General features: G+C 35.3%; 3 protein-coding genes and 1 long non-coding RNA gene across 4 annotated transcripts; 2 read left to right on the forward strand and 2 right to left on the reverse strand.

The window, feature by feature from the left end:
• Positions 1–4,586: 4,586 nt before the first annotated feature.
• Positions 4,587–6,250, reverse strand: LOC119639985 (protein UXT). Its single transcript, XM_038037743.1, has 2 exons — positions 5,148–6,250; positions 4,587–5,083 (listed from the first exon to the last, which is right to left on the reverse strand). Exon 1 carries the CDS (start codon positions 6,199–6,201, stop codon positions 5,770–5,772), a length of 432 nt encoding a protein of 143 aa, XP_037893671.1. The 5' UTR covers positions 6,202–6,250; the 3' UTR covers positions 4,587–5,083; positions 5,148–5,769.
• Positions 6,251–9,496: 3,246 nt separating this feature from the next.
• LOC119640066 lies at positions 9,497–10,349 on the forward strand. Its single transcript, XM_038037844.1, has 3 exons — positions 9,497–9,588; positions 9,660–9,921; positions 10,075–10,349. Exons 1-3 carry the CDS (start codon positions 9,514–9,516, stop codon positions 10,083–10,085), a joined length of 348 nt encoding a protein of 115 aa, XP_037893772.1. The 5' UTR covers positions 9,497–9,513; the 3' UTR covers positions 10,086–10,349.
• Positions 10,350–13,707: 3,358 nt separating this feature from the next.
• Positions 13,708–18,083, reverse strand: LOC119640031 (nuclear pore complex protein Nup160 homolog). Its single transcript, XM_038037805.1, has 2 exons — positions 17,973–18,083; positions 13,708–17,912 (listed from the first exon to the last, which is right to left on the reverse strand). Exons 1-2 carry the CDS (start codon positions 18,049–18,051, stop codon positions 13,708–13,710), a joined length of 4,284 nt encoding a protein of 1,427 aa, XP_037893733.1. The 5' UTR covers positions 18,052–18,083.
• Positions 18,084–19,088: 1,005 nt separating this feature from the next.
• LOC119639992 lies at positions 19,089–20,833 on the forward strand. The gene is made up of 2 exons (XR_005247593.1): positions 19,089–20,351; positions 20,413–20,833. It is a non-coding gene; the product is annotated as an uncharacterized LOC119639992 (long non-coding RNA).
• The last annotated feature ends 317 nt before the right edge of the window (positions 20,834–21,150 follow it).

A 21,150-nucleotide genomic window follows, 5' to 3' on the forward strand; every position in this document is an offset into this window, starting at 1 on the left:
TTCATGTTTGACGAACGTTAACTAATAATGCTCTTGAAGCAAACAAAAAAGAAACAATTCGACACACAAGACGCAACTCTAGTAATTTCGAAATTCTCCTTAATTTTTAATCCAATCAAACATATTTACCTTAAATGATGAGCTTCCAAATATGGAAACTTGAATACCGTGCGCTTACATACAATTGCTAAAAACAACAATACCAACAATAACAACAACAACGCTGACTACTATAGGACACTGTTTAAGCGGTGGGTATCCAAGGTTCGTCTTGTAACATGAATACGTTTTTTTTTTTTTATTTATTTGTAAACTTTGATAAATTTTCACCCTTTTTCCCAAAGCACAGCAATTGCTATGTAGAAGAAAATGAATGTTTTTCTTAAGCTATTGCGAAAAATTAAATTAAATTTCATTGGAAAAAAAAAAAAAAAAATAAGAAAAAGCTTTTGTTCGATTTGTTTTGTTTTGTAAATTTTGTCAAAAGTTTTTTTCTCATCCTTCAAAAAAATTAGTCAACGGTATAGAGATACATTTTTCAATTAACAATTTTCAGCATTTTTCATCACTTTTTATACCCATCACCGAAGAATGAGGGATATATTCATTTTGTCAAAACATTTGCAACGCCCAGAGGGAAGCCTCAGAAAACCCGACAAAGTATGTACATTCTTGATCGGCATGACATACTAAATCGACTTAAGAATGTTCGTCTGTCCGTCCATCCGTGTGTCCGTCCGCGAAATGTGTGTTCGCTTGGCCGCAAAAATACAGCTACTGGCTTCAACCATGGCGGGAACATTGGAAGTTCTTGCACGCAAGTAGGCACTGGAAATGGGCCAGTTCACTTCACCTTTGCGGCCGAGTATGTTTACAACAGATATTGCACAGACGGATATGGTTAAATCGATTTAGCATTTGATGCTGATCAAGAATGTATACACTTTTGGTGGTCGCTGACGCTTCCTTCTGGGCGTTGCAAACGTTTTGACAAAATGAGTATACCCCTTATCCTTCGGCAAATATAACAATTCCCCTTATTTTTTGAACGCTATTTTATGTCGAATTTGTACTTACCTTGCCTTATCTTTCATACATGTGGAGGATAATTACAAAGCAAAAAAAAAAAATTTGAAGTAAGCGACTTTTTTAATATTTGTAAAATTTTTTTCTGCAAACCAAAGTAATCTGTCTTTTCATACCCTACACTACTTATGCTTACTACACCACATGAGCTTATCTGGTTTGTGTAGACGTATGTAACATCCTGAACATTCTTTTATTTCAATGATCTATTGAAACTCATTTTCCAAATCGATTTAAATCTATCCGTTCATTTGTCTGGCTCTCTGTCTGTCTATCCGTCTGTGTATCTCCACATCTGTACATTCTTGTGATCAACTTTCAAGTTGCAATTCTTAAGATTTTGTGTTTTGACCAAAAGAAGATTCTGTCAAAAATACATTAGATCTAAATACCTTTGCGACTACACCTTGGAGAAGTCCTTACATATAGAAAAATCGCAACTTTTAAAGTTTCTGCACAAAAATCGCCAAGTAATGGCATTTCGTTATACTTGATTGTCGTGAAGAATTTGGATCGAATAGGTCAGTTTTTAAAACCTCATCCACATAATCGTTCCTACGAAACCCAAGCCATTACCTGACAAAAGCGTGTAACTTTGAATATTTCGTGATAAAAATTAGTCCATAGTAGAAATTTGGCATAAGAATTGAGTGTACCAAATTTGGACCCCATAGACCTATTCCTTTAATACCATGTCATAAAAGGGTTCTCATAAAGGCTAAGCCTTTACCTGACAAAAGTGTCTAATTTTTAATATTCCATGGTGAGAATTAGTTTACAGCAGCAAGTTGATATAGAGATTAACTGTACAAAATTTGGACTATATAGATCTATTTCTTGTGCACCATAACGTAAAAAGATTCTCATGAAAAGTAAGCCTCCATATCAAAACCATACTCTTGCGTGAAAGCAAGTTGTAAAAGTTGGAAAAGTGTATAAGCCGATCTAGAGTAGACTATTTAATAATCGGTGTTGCCTGACTATAATGCATTTACCCATGTTTTACGCTTTTGCTTGACGTATGCACGTGCGTTTGACAAGGAATTTGTGCGTTACTTTAAACGTCTGCTGGTAAAATTGTTCTCTTTTTTTAATTTAATGGTTTAAAAAGATTACTTATGAAGACTAACGTCAATAACAAACACGTTATTACGAATCTCTAAGCCCATATTTACCATACTGATCGTATAACAGCAAGAACCTTGAGAACAATCGGAATACGGCGCAATGTCTAAAAGTTAAGCCCAGCAGCAGCGTAGCTGTTTATGGGATAGTTAAGCACTCGGCATCGTACAAATTATTTAATTTAAATTGTCGTTTAAATAATCAATCAAGGGCCCATGACTAATTACAATGAACTTAAGGGAGCATGTTTCCAAGCCTCTCCAAACATCGTTCTATAAATAAATTCTTCAAACAATAGAATTATTAAAGAGAATCGTTATTGTTTTCTAATGTTTTGTACTTTTCCTTACTATTAATGAGGCGATCAATAAGTCTCGATACTTAAAAAGACGCGCATTCTTTTCTGCAAAAGCCGAATTTTATGCGTTCCTTCAAAAGTGATACAACCTGTCTAAGGTCTCTCTATTATTTTGGGGCCTTTTCTATAGAAGTATCAGTGTAACCCAAAAGCTTCTTCTTTTTCCTTTGGATGCGAAATCAATAGACGACATAACCCATCTTGATTAAAAGATTATGCATCAAGTTCCTGGAAAATTTTAATGGCAGCTCTAAATTTCTTAAACCAATTATTGACGGTTCTGATAGTAGAAGTTGAAGTACCACTGCCACAAAGGGTGTAAATCTCGTCTGCAGTGTCCTTTGCTGTACTACCTTTTGTAAAGCAATGAAGCAAAACATGTTGCAAGTGCTTCTTTTGGTTTTAAAAGAGACTTTGTCACCAACGAGAACGTTAGTCACATCCACTATCTCGCGCACAATATATCGCCGACTTTCAGATAAGAAGATTGTGAGGACTTCATACATTGGACTTTTTATTTAGTAACTGTGAGTTCAAAGCTCAAGAATGATAGAGTTTTCAATAAAACCCTTAGCCTCAGATGCCAGCGCTTTAAGACTTCAGCCTTAGAATTAGGAATTCATTTATTCTTGTGGTGCAAAAAGTATATCAGCTTTTAGCAGATGTCTTGAAGTACACCCAAGCTTTATTACGTCAACCGATTCGATCGAATTACTTCCATATGTCTATACTTACATCCATATGTCTTTGTTATCTTGCGGTCAACCTAAGGGGCGTAATATTTGAGATGCTTAGATGAAATTAGGTACACCGATGTCTTTTGACTCAAAGGCGAACCCTGTTGAAAATGGTGCAGATCTAGTCACTTTTTCAATCACTTGTCATGTACGGCCTTATTTTGAAAAGTGGTTATATAAATAACTGGAGAGTAGTGTAGGGTGTTTACTGAGGGGACTTGACCCACTACAGTGTGTTTATTTAGACATAATAGGTGTATTCTTTGCATGGTTGCCATTGGGGGACAATAACCTTTGTTTCCTTGTATTTAAACAATTAAAATTGAAGAAGAAGGAAAGGAAAAGCAAAAGTAATATGAACCTCTGGAAAATAATTTACTTCAATCTGACTTAATAAGTGCTCAACAACATTCAACAACAATTTTCACACACGGGCAAGACAGTTTTCTTTTGCATTTTAATGGGTTGAGCAGGGATTAGATTAGATTAGATTCTATTTTACAATTATGTCAGATATTATGAATTTTTTTATGATACTCTCATTAAAAGTGCATGTTAAGCTGCTGGGTATTCAATGCAATAATTTACGGATTTAGTCGCATAATTTAATGATTAAAACGATAATCATTTTTAAGTTTTTTTTTTTGTTAAGAAAATCACGAATTCTTGAAAAAAGGGTTTAAATTCTTCAACACTTGTGAATATTGAGGCTTATTGTTATTATCAAAATTGTCGTCAATCCATTGTTTATTAAGAATAAAAGAAATCTGACTGCTGAAGCGTAAGATTCGCGTATTCTGTTCGTATGTAAGAATGGTTAACTTTTGTCCATAGCATTTCAAAAGTTCTTCTTTAAAAAACTTGCTGTTACGCGAAACATCCTTTGGAATCTGTTGCATGGTTTTATTGCAGGCTCTTAAAACATTTTGGTGGAACATTATCGTTTTTTATTGTGCAACGCATTGACAAGTGTCCTAAACGACATTTAATACTCGTACTTTAATTTTATATAGTGCAGTATTTCTTTCCCTCCTCAACTATAGTGGTATGTGTTAATGGAAATTCCTTTGAAAAAAAAAAAATAATAATGCACAAAACTAAATAAGGTGGCCAGATTCTCTTTTTTTTTCTTGCAACAAAGTATTATTGTGTTCAAAATATAAGGGGAATTTTTATTTTAAAAATTAATTTTTTTTTTTGGTGGATTGGTAGCATATGTAGATTAAAAAACCTAAGAGAAATTGTATGTTTACGGTTTTTTTCGAGGTCTATTTTTACATACAAAGTCCATTAGAACTTCCATATATCCTGACCTTTGAAACATTCGCCGTCAATTTAATTGTGCTCAAGCGTACGTCTTTCATATGCGCGTCTTATTAGCTCGATCAAAATCCCAAAAATATACAGGATGACGAGCGGTAGATCAAATTTGAAGATGCATCTAGTCCACGACCAACCATCCAATATAGAAAAAACTATAAGCTACGTGAACTGGTCCTGCTAGAACACTTAATACGTTCATCATTTTGTAATCACTAAGGCGTGACCCTTTCTCAAATCGATTTTGCCCTTTAGTATGCATTAGAGACCCTGCATGCTATTTTTAAACATCGAAAGCTTCCTACCCGACTTGACAAAGCTAGTCCGTCCATCCACGCATTTGTCTCTCTTTTGCTGAAGCATGATTGGAGAAATTGTGTTAAAAATTTGTAACATACACATAGGCGTAAATGACAGAAAAAATTTGATAGTGGCTGCAATGTATCCGCAGCCCTGCCTATAATAGAAAAACAAAATCTCAAACAATTTTTTCGATACATAAGAGATATATCCAATAAAACCTGATAGAAATATCTCTTGCGGCCGTTTGCAATCTCGCTTGTTAGAAAGAAATTTGAAAAACTTACATATCTGCGATTGAAAACATATTCTGAAACTTTTTTTGAAATGAATATTAGATGACGAGAGGAAAAAAACCTTCTACTTCTCGGCACCGCCAATATGGATTAGGATGCCTTGTGCGTGATCTCTGCACAAAGCAATGTATCGCCGATGTTTACTAGCATCCATATGGAGGCATGTAGGTAGATAGGTACAAGAAAATTTGAAGTTTATACGCAGTAAGTATTCCAATTGATGTTGAATTTTATGTCAGTCTACAAATACTTGATCAAATGCTGTGTAAGTTAAGCTCTTTTCGTATATCCAATCACTATAACCAATAAAATTCTATTCGATCTCCTTTCTTTGCTCATCATCCATTAGCCAAACATAGGCGTCATACTGAATATATAGATATATATATATATATGCACCAGTTATTATGTAGCCATTCAACGAACAAGATCCATGCCAATAGGTTTATTTTTCTCATCTTTCTTAAATTGCCCCTTCTGCGAAACATGAGCTAACTATCTGAATAGAAATTTAAATGGAATTTCTTTAAAATTGCATTAAAATTTATTACGGATTTTCTATTTCATTCAACTTCTCCTCTTCCGCTATATACATTAACGTCACTTTGAGTTCGGAACGTTTCTTAATACTTTCCTCACGCAGCACATCACATTCTTTGGTCAAAATTTTTATTTTAAAATCAATGAAACGAAGCGCTTCTTCCAACGTGAATGGTATAAAAACACCTTTGCCTATATCTACTAGTATAGTATTAAGGTCATCAACTTTTGCTTCCATAAATAAATTTGCACCAATATTCATTTGAGTTTTATAACCTGTAGGCTGATGTTCTTGCAATGTTTGTATTGTGTTTTTTAACTGTACGAATTCCATAATTTCCTCATTGTATTTTGTAATGTAACGATCTAGATATTTGAGATCCTCCTTTAGAACATCATTGATGAAAATTTCGAGATTTTCCGTTGCAAAATTAGGCATATTTTTAATTGAAATTTTAATTTATATCCATAAAAAATAAACTGATTTTGATTCCGACTAAAAACAAAGTCTGTGTAAATAAACCATATAAACATATGACAAGTACAATGATATCAACTATGCTATGTTAAACATTGAATTTAGCGTTTTCCCGAAAACAATTGACGCTAATAAAATAGTCTGGCAACACGTAGTCAACTATTGTGAATCATCACTTGATTTATCCTCAGTTATATTACTTCCGTGACATGTTTTACCGCCAGAGGTTTTTTTAGTGCCTTTTCCATTGTTAAATAGAGGGCGTTGTTTGAATTTCAAATAAAAATTATAACAGACAAGTACTGCTTCATTACTTTAACAAATTAGAGTGAAAATTATGAAGAAGACAATCGAGAATATTCATATACTAATTTATATTTTGCCTTGGTCAAGAGTGCAATTTAACAGAATCGAATCCCTTTGATCTGTTATTTAACAGAATCAAATCCATTGGGTCTGTTATTTAACCGAATCGAATCCCTTGGGTCTGCTATTTAACCGAATCGAATCCCTTTTGTCGGTAAAGTTGGGCATTTTGTCTGTTAGTTAGCAGAATCGTATCCCTTTTGTCGGTAGAGTTGGGCATTTGGTCTGTTATTTAACAGAATAGAATCCCTTTTGTCGATTAAGTTGGGCCTTTAACATTAGCTGCTTGGCGTTAATATTTTTGTTAAGTTGGGCATTTAATTATTTATTTATTAAAAGCGACTCTGTGCTTTCAACAGGGAATTTAACCATTCATTTATGACGCCTACCACGATACTCAAGGATGGAAAACCGTGCTTATATGCTTAATGTATCTTTCTCCGTTATAAAATTAATTTAATGTACAAAGCAGTTATAGGAATTGAAAAATTGCGAAAAATATTAATTGAGTGAAAAATTGAGAAAATTAAAAAATATTTCACATAAAAAGAGCGTTTGTATATAAAATCATTATCTTAGATCTATTTTCATCATAAAACTCCATAACACTATATATGGCAGGGAATTGAAAAAATCGTCCAGTCAAAATAATAATGTTTAATAACGTTTAACTGTGGTCGAATTCGGAGGTCTGCTACGTCCAAATTAAAAAACGTGAGATATTTTGTGAACAACTTACGAGTCTACATGAAAACACCTTTCAAACGAGGATTCGCCTCTGTGTATACTTTACAATTATAATAACTATTTATATGTTTGTTAATGGCCAGCGAAATAGTTAAGGAGTTTTATGCGAAAGGCGTTACTAGATTGCGGAAAGATATGCAGATGGAATTCTACCTATAAAGGATTGCGTGTGAAATGCAAGATTCTAATAGACAATCCAATTACAAAATTTAAACTATAATTAACAATTTGCAATCTGGCTGCCCAACCCCACAGAAAGTCAAAGAATGAAAGTTAACAAGACAATGATTTTAGAAAATGCCCTCAGCTAGTAGTACTGACTGAATAGAATCATAAGGGCATGAAATAGCTTTGAACAGTGCCCACAAATTGCGAACTTAGCAAAGTGATGGTCGACGATCACCGAGATTAAAGACCTTGCAATTACATTTAGGGGGAAAAGTCTCCTGCTCATTAGTAATGAAATGAGGAGGAAGCTTCACTTGAAATGCATTATTAATATGAGAAAATATACGTTAGTCAAGAGACAGGTAATTCCAGTATCGCATAACATCGCGAACTGCAAAGGATCGTTCAACGCAGGGTATGCTAATCTGCTGATTCCTGGTAGATAGAATGAAGCCAGCAGAGGTTGAAGAGGTTGACTATCCTTAATAACCTTGAAAACGAGCGATAAGTCACGACGTAAGGTTACATCGGAGGTACATCGCTTGAGATTGTCAGAAATGTGAGCACGTGACCACTATAGAGTTAACACTAAAACTTAGTACCAGGAAGCCACATAGAATGTGAGACATTAGGAGAGCTTGGACCACCGATTGCGGTAAATAAACACACTTCGAATACATAGCCCGCATGGTTGCCATCAAATGTGAGGTAGTGATCAGTAAATATGCCCAAGTACTTAAGAATCTCAAATAATTTCCGTGGATGTATTGGGAATAAATGTTTGCAAGTCATTCATATTTACGGATGATATCTTTCTTCTACTCAGCACTGAGAGCAGCAATTCCGATGTCCTTGAGTTAAACATTAATTAGGGCCATCGAATTCTATCCTAATGATTATTGGCAATGCCCATATAAAGTTATGTCTTTCGGTCATAATGACCGTTATCCTCCTTGATTGGTGATCTTCTTCATCACATTATAAAACGTAACTAGATTTGAAACTTTGCTGCAACCAATGAAAGCAAATCTCGAAAAGCTCTGGAGATGTGACAACGGTTCTACACAGAAATCGAACGATCATACGAAGTATTTTTCTCAAATTATTAATATAATATATATAAATATACATCTGGCATAAGAAAAACACGTGAGCTAATTGCTAACTCCTTGCAATTTAAAGAGATGAACATTCATTTTTATTAGGGATTTGCAAAAGTTCTGATCACTTTTGTGCTTGAAAAAGGCATTTAATGCGGAACATTGGCGGTCCAGCCAGCGGCTCATTTTCGCACTTCTTCAACTTGGCGAACCCGCTTGCCAGCCTAGCCATCCTGCATCATATTGAACAGGTGGTAAGGCCCAATGCCTGGTAAGTACGCTGAGTATAGCAGCCTGCAACAATGTATCATGAACAACACTTGCGACAAGTGATCAAAAAATGGCATTTTCAGTCAATTTGTACCGCCACTGTTTCAATCCATAACCGACAATTGGGACATTATGGAGCAGTATCACCATAAGTCTTGCTAGCAGATTTCTTCAAATCAAATAACGAAAGTAATGCATTTGGAAGAAGAAGAATTTTAAAAGTGTCGACATACGCTAAATAAATTATTCTTACTTTAGATAGAGGAATATCAAACCCTTACACACCCTACATAATCTTCTTCATCATCATCCTCTTCTTCATTATTTTTAACTGTAGAAGTTGCTGATTAAAATTTGTGCAAAATTTAGAAAGTAATCCGTCTCCCGAAAAGAAAAATTCTTTTTACTTCCGTTTTTACTTAAACGATTCTTTCCACACGCATTCTTATAATTTGACGACGAAATAAATTAGGCAAATTTGAAAGCAATTTCAAAACCCATTGCACGCTATGACAATAAATAAAACGAATAAATTATTGAAAGCAACAAAAACATAGGAATTAACTATAAATGATGCCTGCATAGTTTATAAAAATTCCATTTGTTAATCAACTTGCGAACAATGGCTTTTCATTGGCAACGAAATTTGTTGCTTTTCATTGTCTTAACGCTGCTTGTAAACTTAAGCAAAGCCCAGGTGAGTGTAAAGAAAATAAAATTTTAAAAACAATATTGAATCAATTTGAAGAGTAATGACTTGAATTTAAGGATGATCCACCTAACGGTTCAGAAGAAGAAGAGGAAGATGATTCATCATCGGAAGAAACCGTAGAAGATTCCAATGAATCGCAACGACGTCGTCGTCGCCGTCGTCGCTTAGCCGAATCATCCGACGAGGGTGAAAAAATTGCTCAAAATATTTCAAAAAATACCCGAACTATACCGGGTCTACCCAATTTAGAGGATATAACCAAAATTGCGGAAATCCTTACAACTGTTGGTCAGCAAATTTTGCCGGCTTTAGTCTCAGGTAATTCCGGATCCACGAAATTATTACAAAATCGTGGACAACTATTGCAAAACGCTAAGAATGAGATCGATATGTTGGCCGAAAAAATTTGTAAAAAGTCTCGTTAGTTAAAAGTGAGTTTGCAATAAAATCAAAATTTATTTACTTTTACAGTTTTTGGCTAAAATTTGTATATTATTTGGACCGGTAGTGAGACCCTGTACTGTACTGTAGTTGGCAGTTGGCTGGGATTAAAGCTATTGAAATTCAATAAAAAGAAAATTGCACAACTTCACATTAACGCGTCTAATGTCTTCTTCTTCTTCTTCTTCTGCATAAACTATGATTGATATCTTCTAGTCGATAAATTGAATAATAAAATATATATTTGCAATAGTAAAGGTTCCTAAACCCGTCAGTGAACTCATTTTTTATTCGCTTTCGCTGATGCTATTGTACGTTGGCTCGTCTCAGAAAATGAAAGATTCCGAAGCTCATACTAGAAACAATATCACGGTCATTACAGTGATGGATCGGCGCCAACTCGCAAATTAAGTGTGACTTTAGCTTCTCGATATTTGCGTACAAAATTCAAACGACGATGTTCACAATAAGAGAGTCCTTTGATGAACAAATGTTAAGCTACGTTTTGAATACGGCTCCTCCCGATCAGGAGACCGGGTAAAGGCGTTTAGAAGCAGGTGCTATGGTTTTGGCTGATCGGGGTGTCGTCTGTATTGTCGTCTGTAATGATGAACAAGGCCGAGTCACTATATCCAAAGCAGGTATACATGCTTCTCTTCGGTTACGATCCATATAAGACCCCCATGGAAAATATAGGTTTGCAAGATTCATTACTTTCGCGTTTTGATCTGTTATTTGTTATACGACCAAAAAAGTATAGCTTACGACCAGAAAAGTATAGCATACGACCAAAAAAGTATAGCATACGACCAAAAAACATTTCTCATTGATTGAAAAGTATAGCTTACGACCAGAAAACTATAGTATACGACCAGAAAAGTATAGCATACGACCAAAAAAGTAAAGCATACGACCAGAAAAGTATAGAAAAGAAAAGTTAGCAGCGCTGCTTATATTGATGAAATGATGAACGTTACAAATGCGTAATTCTCGCGTAACGATAACAAAGAATTCGTGTTATACTGACCATGTTGCATAAATTTTCCCAATTCTCCTTTATTTAGGTGAAAAAAATGCAAATAGAAATTTTGATTTTGGAAATGGGATTGGTTTGTGCAAGACGGCTAATATTGATTAAATAATAAATGTTACACATTCATAATCCTCAACAAGAATTCATATTACATTGAGCAAGTTTTCTTTATTTCTTTATCAAAAAGTACAAATGGAAATTTTGATTTTATTTTTTATTTTCTCCTCTTTGAAAAGGTGAAATATTTTAGGCGACACAAAGCCGAATCCTGCCAATTGAAAATTTCAACCATTACAAATGTTGCCATTTTAAGTAAATTCTTCTTTCTTTCCTTATGATTCAAAGCGCCATCAAAGATTTTTGCTTTTTTTTGCTTACGGATTCTCTAAAAACAAACTGGAACAAATAATAAAGTTTGCAACACTGGATATTTACTAAAGGTAAAGTTCAGAATTCAAATCAAGCGAAACGAAACAGTCAGCTTACTAGGAGCTTTTTCAGTCGAAGTAAATTTCCTAATTTTATATATTGTAACTTTTAAATGCTTAGTCCATCTCTGTTCAACATACAAAAAAAAAAAGCTTTTAAATGTATAAATTGATTTAAAATATATAAATTGGTTTAAAATATATATATTATGGCAAATTAAAGCAATTCCTCTTGCAGAGAAGTTCAATGCACTATTTAAATAGCGCTTCATCACTCTTTAAAGGAAATAAAGAAGGAATAAATTTTCATTCGTTCCGGAAATTTCGAAAGCGCTTGTGTAAGCAAGAAGCATGGATAAAATTTAAAAAAACAGAACTAAGCGTCCACATGAAAACCGAAAAAATATTTCGGCAGTATATGAAAAAAGAAAATTAATTAATAATAAAAACATTAAGAAAATGAAGAACTTACCGGCAAATTTGTGACATTGACACTTATTATTGGCAAAAATTAGGAGAATGCGGGATATAACTAAAGCAAACAAACCATTATATAAAAAAAAAACCATTAAATAAAAATCTTTGCAATTTAAAGTGAGACTTGTCGTTCTTGGCGGACTTTTTATATATCTCCGCAAAAATGAAGACACCGTCTACGAATTTGCAAAAACGTTTGAAAATGGTCCATACCGGTCAAAGGGCATGTCTACAACGCCCACATGCGTACGCCACAAAAACTGCGCATATCGTTGCTTTCCAAATTGCCCTGGTTTATTATCAATTTATAAACAACCATTTGGTTGCGCCCCGGTTTGTTATCAATTTATAAACAAACAACCATTTAGTTGCGCCCCGGTTTTTATCAATTTATAAACAAGCATTTGAGTGTACAATACCATGATCAGCTGTCTTCCCAAGAAAAACTATTAAATTATTTAGAAAAAGATGCAAAAATTTTGAAAAAAAAAAAATTTATTTTTTCAATTTTCAAGAAAGCCTAGTAATTATACATCGACCAAATCGTTATTAGAATAATTTTGTAGAGATTCCGTGCCCTAACTCTTGCTAACGTTTTTTTTTCTATATTACAGGTGATTCGATTGCAATAGCATTGAAATACGTCTGTAGTCCTAGAGTTTTATATATAAAGATCGAAATAAATTTTAATAATAATAATGGACATAAATTTATATTTAGTCCGTAAGAATAATTCCGTAGTCCAAGTTTTATTTTTACTCACGATTTCTTGTCATAATTTTTATTTTTAAAATAGCTGAAGATGATTGTGACAAGCTTTGCACTTTTGGTCAGTTACGCTGCGGCCCTTTGGTTTTTCTAAGCAAAACTGGGGGAATTTTTACTCGCCACTCGCAAATTACAAACGAAAGCAGTCTAAAACTGCCCCCTTTTGTTTTATGGAATATCCTGCTGAAAAGAATTGGCTACTCATGCACAAACAACGTATTCTCTTTTGTACAAATTTCTAACGGGGAAGAAATAGGTAAGGAGGGCACCTATCAGTACATGGTTACTGGAATGTTTTACGAAGCAGTTAAACTTTATGGAGTTATTTTCCGACCAAAATTTCTAAGTTTGGGTACAAAAAACAAGACGAACAGACGGCGGACGGACAGACAAGCTTTGATCGATTCAAACTGTGACTTTCACTCGATCGGAACAATGAAAGCTGGGTCTAAATAAGTAAAAACACTATGTAGGGGATCATGGCCCACCCTTAAATACTCTAAATCACCCTACAGTTGCTCATATAACGATTTTTCAAAATAGGGCACTTAATGGAAAGTGGTCGAACAAGTGATCCAATTCGAGTCATTTTCAATAATATTCGTCCTTGCACTAAAACAGATTAATGTACCAAATTTCATCCAAATTCCTCAAAGATTGTGGCCTATAGGTTGAACATAAGAAAGTAAGGCGCATAGACGCCGTTCAATAAATTCAGATCCAGCGACTCTGAATCGATCGGTATACTGAAAGGTCGATCGATCACTACTCCTTCTAACTTCTGCGCATGTAGGTTACAAAAACGGGCTTTAAAAGGTGTCTGCTTGAATGATTCCAGCAGTTTTCGTCAAATATCCATCCACAATTCCAGCATTTTTTTTTATTTTTTTTTTAAGAAAATTATCAAATTTTATTATAAAAATATTTGAACACAAACGTGAAAAAATTTATTTATTCTCACTCTAGTATGTTTTCTTTCTCTCTATCCCTTTGCAATTGAAAATCCAATTCAATTTTATCTTGAGCCGTTCGTGTAGCTGTTTCTATGTAAAGCTTTATCTTCTCTTCCAATTCGACAAGAACTTTTTTATATTCAGTATCTTCGTCGTTCAATCGTAAGCCATGTAACAACAAATCCAAAGTATTCACAGGTAAACATAGTTCGGGATTCGTGACGGTAAGCGAAAATTTGAAATTGAAATATTCACTGCCGGCACCCAAAAATGCTGAAAGCATTTCTTGGGCAAGTTCGGCCGCCTCCAGTAAACGATTATGTTTAACGAATAAACGTAATTGTTCGGAACAATTGCTTAACTTGTAGCTATTGTACAGCCATTGCGGGATGAAAGCCTGTAAACTTAATAGTTTATTAACTACGCATTTTTTTATTTGCGAGGAGCCCTCGTCTTCATTATCTTCCAGTAATTTTTGCAATAAATCCCAAGCCATGTCGGCGGCTTTATTACGATATGATAGATCGGCTAAATTGTTTTCCAGTAACCATGTCCATGCATCATTGGAATTTTCATCGCTGCTGCGTACGCATGCGCCGGTTAAACTTTCGAAAATCGGTAATAGAGATATAGAGAAGCCCTTGGCAAATTTGAGTGCGGCCGTATAAAGACCACAACTGCACAATATCATTGTTAGTTCAGTTGGACCGGTGTGCAGGAAGGTCTGAACATCTTTACGTTGACGGGCCAATTGTATTAAAGCTTCCGTATGTAAAATTTCACGTTCAATATGTTTAATTTCCAATACCTCGACTTGAGTTTTATGACCCGGTTCCAATTGATCTCCACCAATATCATCTCTATTAACGCGATATGTATCATATGTATCATCGCCGATTACTGGTTTCGCAATCCAACGATAACGTTCATCTGTTAAATGCAAGCCATTTAAACACATCAATAGACAGTGCGAACGTTTCTGCATTGACTCGATGGAATCGCATTCCAGTTGTAAACGCATAGCCTGCTCGTACATAATGAACGAAGCTTTCCTCATAGTATCGTTGTTCACATGAAAAGCATATAGGAAATCATAAACTTCATTTTGTTCCATTGGCTGGGAACGGGCTCGTGACTCGACAATATTTTCAAATTCCTCGTGTAAATTCACATAAGGAAATTGCATAAGCAAATTTAAGCGTTTGCAATTAAATAACGTTATAACCAATTGCCTTAAACAGTCTTTACGTCTCGATACTTCCGTAATATGTATTAAAGCGTGATATGCTTCCTCATAGTGTTCCAATTGCAAATGATTATTAAATATGATCGATTGAAACATTGGCAATTGAGGATCAGTTTTCTCTAATAAGCAAATTGCCGCCTCAGCTATATTAATGACATGATCTAAAGCGTTATATTGCTCAAATAATTGTATTACTTTTAGATAATACTGAGCCATGCATTGGTTGGCCTGCTTTACTTGTAACTCTTCAGTTTTATCATCTAAAAAATTATCAAAACTATTGGCATATGGCGTCGATTTAAGGATTTTATCGATCAAAAATTGTTCTTCGATTACACCTTTTGCCGATTTTAAGAATAAATCGTAAGCTTTATGCGTTTCGCCGCAATCTAGCAACGATACAGCTAACATAAATTGACGTGAACTCTTATTCCAATCACACCAGTTATTAAGCAGACGAACATAGTCTGCAATAAGGGTATGTTGGCAAGTGCCAAATAGCCATTCGCCAAAATCAAAATTATACGATACCGGCCATGTCAATTGGGAAACTATCGTTGATAAAGGCATTAACGTTTGCTGCCAATTCATGCCTTCTCCGATTTTAACATTGTCAGCAAATAAAGCTAAAGCGGTAAGCAAGCCTTTGGCATTTAAAAATACCTGCAACAAAGTGGCGGTGTCACGTTTACCACCATTGCCATATATACGACCCGATCCAGTGGTCAGTTGTAAAAGGTTTAATCTTTGCATAGCATCGTCTACAGACGTAGCCGTTGACATATTGATCGGCGTCTCGGCTATCCACACCATGACGTAATAGGAGTGCAGGAATGTTATTATGCCCGGCATAAATTGTGTTTTCAAAGTTTTCAATATCTCCAGAGGCAATGATTGCGTACTGATAAGAATTTGTTGTAGCAAAAGCCAATTTCGACATAACGCGAAGCGAATTAAAGCATTTTGTCGAACTGTTTCCGATAGGACAGATAATCCAATTTGGCTACCAAATAACGCTCCTAATGAGGTTAGCACACGTTTTGAACGTGCCAGATGATCGTGCGTTTGCATAAACTCGGGATTTCCGTTATCCATACGTAAAGTATCGAACAATAACGAAATTGCGTTACGTATATCACTAATCGATACCAATTTCTGACGTATTACAACCAAAAAGTTGTTGGACAGTAAACCCTTATCTGTATCGCCCGCCAGGAACTCTTCGACAAATTTTTCTATCAATACATTCGACATTTCAAGTTGATAGAGCTTACGATCAAAGTCGATTTTAACATCTTCCGGCAGCCACTTTTCTATTTGGGTCAGCAAATTAACCAAAGCTAGCAAATCATTGCCCAAGATTTCATTTTCTGCAAAATGTTGATATATTACAGCATTTGCTTCCACATGATCGCCGGCCAGCATTAAATGCTCCAGAGTATCGCAAGGTCTAAGAAGCGAAAACGAATTTTTCTTTATAATGCAAATACCATCCAAGGGCGCTAGTATAAATAAACCACTGGGATGAGAAGTTTTAACGTGATATTGCTCACAACAGGAGTAAAAACGTTCCCATAGGCGTGTAGATGCCTCTAGATAATCATCATCGGTTGCATCGATATCTTTGACTTCATTTTGTAATTCATCTTCTACAGCCTGGCAGACGTGTTTTTTGAGCAAATTCATCGTGCAATGTTTTCCTTCAAATCGCACACTAGACCGTCGAAACATGAACAATGCTTTCGCAATCACGCTCTTTTCAAATTTACCCGGATGAAAGATGTAAAAACAATAAGCTTCGCGGGGATCCATGCCATGCTCAATACCAAGGCAATAACGATCTGGTGGTGCTTCCATAGCCGCAGAAATCCAATTCATACTACTGCCGTGTAATAGCGAATAGCTGGAAATGTTGAATTCTCCTTCGGCATTACTCCATAATGCCCATATATGTGTTTCGCTAACATCAAAATCGGCCAAATCCAATTTGGGGGGTGCATCAATCACTTTACGTTTTATTAAATTTAAAGCAGAATTATTCTTACTGTCCAGACATAAATCAATGCACACAAATTCCGAACCAGAAGAATGCGACAAAAACACGCAAAAACTATAATCATTTATTTTACGCAAAACATTGCTTTGTGGCCCCTGCATGCGTTGTTCACTATCTTTTCTTACACAATTTATCATACATTGGCTTTGTTGATTGATAACCGACCAAGCGCGTAAATAGTCATTCCGATACAAGGCTAATAAATAAATTCTTTGATTGATGGACGAAAAGGCTACAGAAGTTGCGCATTCGGCATCGGATACGTCATGTCTTCCAGTCAAAGCTTCCTTTAAATTCGAAAATAGACGTGGGACGTTATAATGATCTTTTAATAAATGTCTCACTGTGTGACCGGTAGCACAGTTCATGGTATACAACGCCAACTGAGACTGACAGGCCAACGCAAAATAAGCTTCATTGCCATTTTGTGCTAGAAATGCGGCTGCAGCATGCGGCACTGCATTATCTGAGCCAGCTGGTTGTGTATCAATTACATAAAAACTACTCGGATCTCGGGCCGCTGCTGCATTACTTTCTTTGAATATTGAAAATGATTCTTCATCATTTGATTCGACTGCAGCACAAGCTCCATTATTTCCCTCTGCCAAAGTATCGGGGTGTGGGAAAACAATGTGATGCAAACTTGCTACTGAGCTAACCAATAATACTATGTGTTTAGGTTGCTCAGTTATAGTTACGCATAACACAGGCGAATCAGTGAATTTGTAACGTAGATTATTTTGATATAAATTAAAGTCTAAACTTATTTCAGACAGTTCCAAAACATCCTGATACGAGCGCCAATAAATGAAGCGATTTCTGTTATGATTTACTTTAACATTTTTGTAACAATAACCACCAGCCTTTTCAGCCACTTTTATATCTTGCAACGTACTGTGAGTTCCCCCTAAAAAGAATTATGGGTTAGTAAATTCTACTGGAAATTCTATTCTACAAGAAAACTAACCGGTATTTAATTTTATTTCATGCCATTCTTCGTTAAAGGCATTCACCGGTATAACTTCGCGATAACTTAAACTGCCCATTGTTTGATGTCACTTAAAAGAATTCATTCACGTTACGATTATTCGTATTTGTTATTTTAAATGAATCAAAAATTAATTATGATTTCAATTTTGAACAAAACAAAAAAAAACTTGTTTTACTCCGATTATATTGCAAAGCACGAAAACTTCTACTTAAATTCTCACCATTCGTAATATTGCCATTTCTATTTCCGTCGACCGCTTTTACAGTATTGCCACATGTATTTTTCACATTTGCGTATTTACCGTAAGTCAAAAGCACAAAAATTATTAGGACGACCCAGATAAGAATCGATTCTCATTTACTTAACTTGCTGTGAATAAGTGACAATAAGGGTTTCGGCCAAGCGTATGGGCAAAAAGAAAGATAAACAACTTAAACGATTAATGAATTTTGCGAATATAGAAACAAAAGTTTTAAATTTGGAATAACCCCTTTTTTTAAAGAAGCTAATCTTTTTTTATTTGTTTGAGTTTCTTTCTTCACATAAGTAAAACGGCGGTCCCATAAAGCTTGTGAATATAAAAAGCTGTTAATTTACCAACTCGAAAGTAAAAAGAGATTTCATCTGTCTCGCACTGACTGCTAAAAAATTTTTTGATATTCGAAGGAATTCTATAATTTTTACGTGTGAGCTACAAATATTTCAGTTTTTCAATTTTTTGTTACGTATACCAGAAGTTTGAAAACGTTATCATGGATGGAGGGAGTAAGAAAAAAGCGCCATTTAGGAAGAAAACACGATGTTTATGTAATGACTTGTCTTTTAATAGTCTCCAAAGCTGTCAATTTGTAGAATTCTGCTGAAAACCATTTTTAAATTTGAAATAAGTTCTTCTTATTTCTTTTCCTGCTCTTTTTCTTTTTGTTTTATTTGCCTGCGTACTTACCAAATCGAATGATTTGTCGATTCACATATGGGCGCGCGTCTCCTTTGAATATTCAAAAAGAAGAAGAAGAATACAGTTTAGTCATAGTCGACACCATTTTAAAGTAACTAGATAAAGTTCAGTAATTTTTGTGAAGTCGATTGAGCTGTGCTGTGCGGTTATTTGCGGAAGATAAGTGAAGGTCTTTGTTGTATAAGAAAATTCTAGAAATACATCTGCATGCATGCAAGTACAAATATATGAGCTTAGCTAAGTGCCAACGCAGCAGAATTGAAAAGTATTACGTAACCTTCTTAATATTTAATGGCGATGCAAATTGATTGGAATTACAAAATGGATAACTTCAGGCATTAATGAATAATAATAATAGTAACATGGGGGTCAAGGAGGTAATTTTTCATATGAAAAATTGCTTCAAGTCGACTCATTATACATACGTGTATGTCGTCAGCACAAGATGGCGGCCCTCCTCGTTTGGTGACCCCTGGGCAACGTTAATAATATTATTATTAACGGCAAAAATGAGCGGCGTTGAGCGGTTAAGCACAACAACTTTTGTTAGAAAGGCGAGACTTCCCTATCAGGATTAATGGTATAAAGGCTGGCTGTCACTTAGCCCCTGTCTAAGATGCAGTATCGTGGAATTCGAAGATTTATTCACTGGATATAACTCATCTTCAATTTAAACGCGTGCACGATCAAAGAGCACCCCGCAGCGCCCGGGACATAGGTTGGATTTAAAAATAAAAATAAATCTAGTGCTCGTACATATCGTGTTACGTGGATGTTACGTGTGACGTTATTCTAGCGTAATCAGCCAAACCATTTCATTGTCTGTATGCTCATTGTGAAACGCAACGTCTATTTGGCAGAGTTGCAATGGGAATATCAGCAAGTATTGCTGAACATTGTAATTACGCTAAATAGTGCTGAAACCTAACGTCTCCGAGTGCTGTAATGGCGCATTGCAGTTGGTAGTCATGCAGGTATAATAGACGTATCTGTGAGGGTAGCAAAATAAATCTACGTTGTGATTCATTATTAATGAGGCCTTAACCGAGTAAACTTTGCAACTTAGTTGCCGAGATTTTGTTTGAATGCAGTTCCAAATGGAAAATTGCGAGCATATAACGGGCCTTCGAAGAGGGCCAATGCTCGCACAAGCAAAATTCATACTAGATGACTTATCTGAGATTATCTAATGTTCTGACGTGGATTCCCCTTCAGAAATTAGGAAGCGATCTACAAAATCGCCTTGAACTTAACGAATGCTCCCGCTATTCTAGCTTAATTATCCAAGTATCGAGGAAAACTGTAACCCATTTTTCTTTCTTGTGTACGTGCCTTTCCTAATTGTTAACCATAATTGATGTTTAACAGTTACGACGGCACACGTGGAACCTATACAGGTAAGCAAAGACAAAAGTAATATCCAAATTTTTTGAAAATAAATTTTTGATTTCATCACAGGAAGGCAGAAAGCTCTGTCGAAATTCAAACGACCTCTGTTATCGGCCAAACGCTGATGCTGCTTTGCTATGCAGAGCAAACAAGGAATCATCTGATAGCGAGTGCAATTTTGCCCAATATCTTCAGGACAAAAGGTATTGGCCAAACGTTGTAACATCCCATGCAGATTGAATCAAGTATCCTCTGGTAGTGGAGCTAATCAGTTGGAGTTTGCCCCATAGCTTGGGTTGATAATAATTTCGGCAGCCTTAGGTCACATTCAGCGGTGCTTGCATATATTAAGCAGGGAATATTTCGTAATGCTGACCCAGACATACAAAGCAAAAAACACTTCGTGACTACACGATTTCACAATTGTGAGGTTCGTGCCGAGAGTTTCGCAATTGTGAAAATAAAACATAACAAGCATTAGAAAATCCAATTTCCACACGTCTTTTATTTATTATTTGCTTTGAAAATATATTTAAAAAAGAATTTTTGTCCTATGGAAGGAAAGATTGAATGGTTTTGAGAAATTGCGCTCCAAAAAGGTGAAAATTGAAGGCGTATCCAGGTGTCCATATACGATCAACGTAAAATACAAACATCGTAATCGTCATTAGAGAGACAAAATAGAATCAGAGCAGGGGAAGAATATCTGCGGAGGAGCGGCAGGCGGTGAACTGTTAAGACAGAACTCGGATATAAGGGATCAAGTTTCCTTATATAATCTTCAGTTCTTTTTTCTTTTCTTTCTTT

The sequence above is a fragment of the Glossina fuscipes genome, unplaced genomic scaffold, assembly GCF_014805625.2.
Source record: "Glossina fuscipes isolate IAEA_lab_2018 unplaced genomic scaffold, Yale_Gfus_2 114, whole genome shotgun sequence".
NCBI lineage: Eukaryota > Metazoa > Arthropoda > Insecta > Diptera > Glossinidae > Glossina > Glossina fuscipes.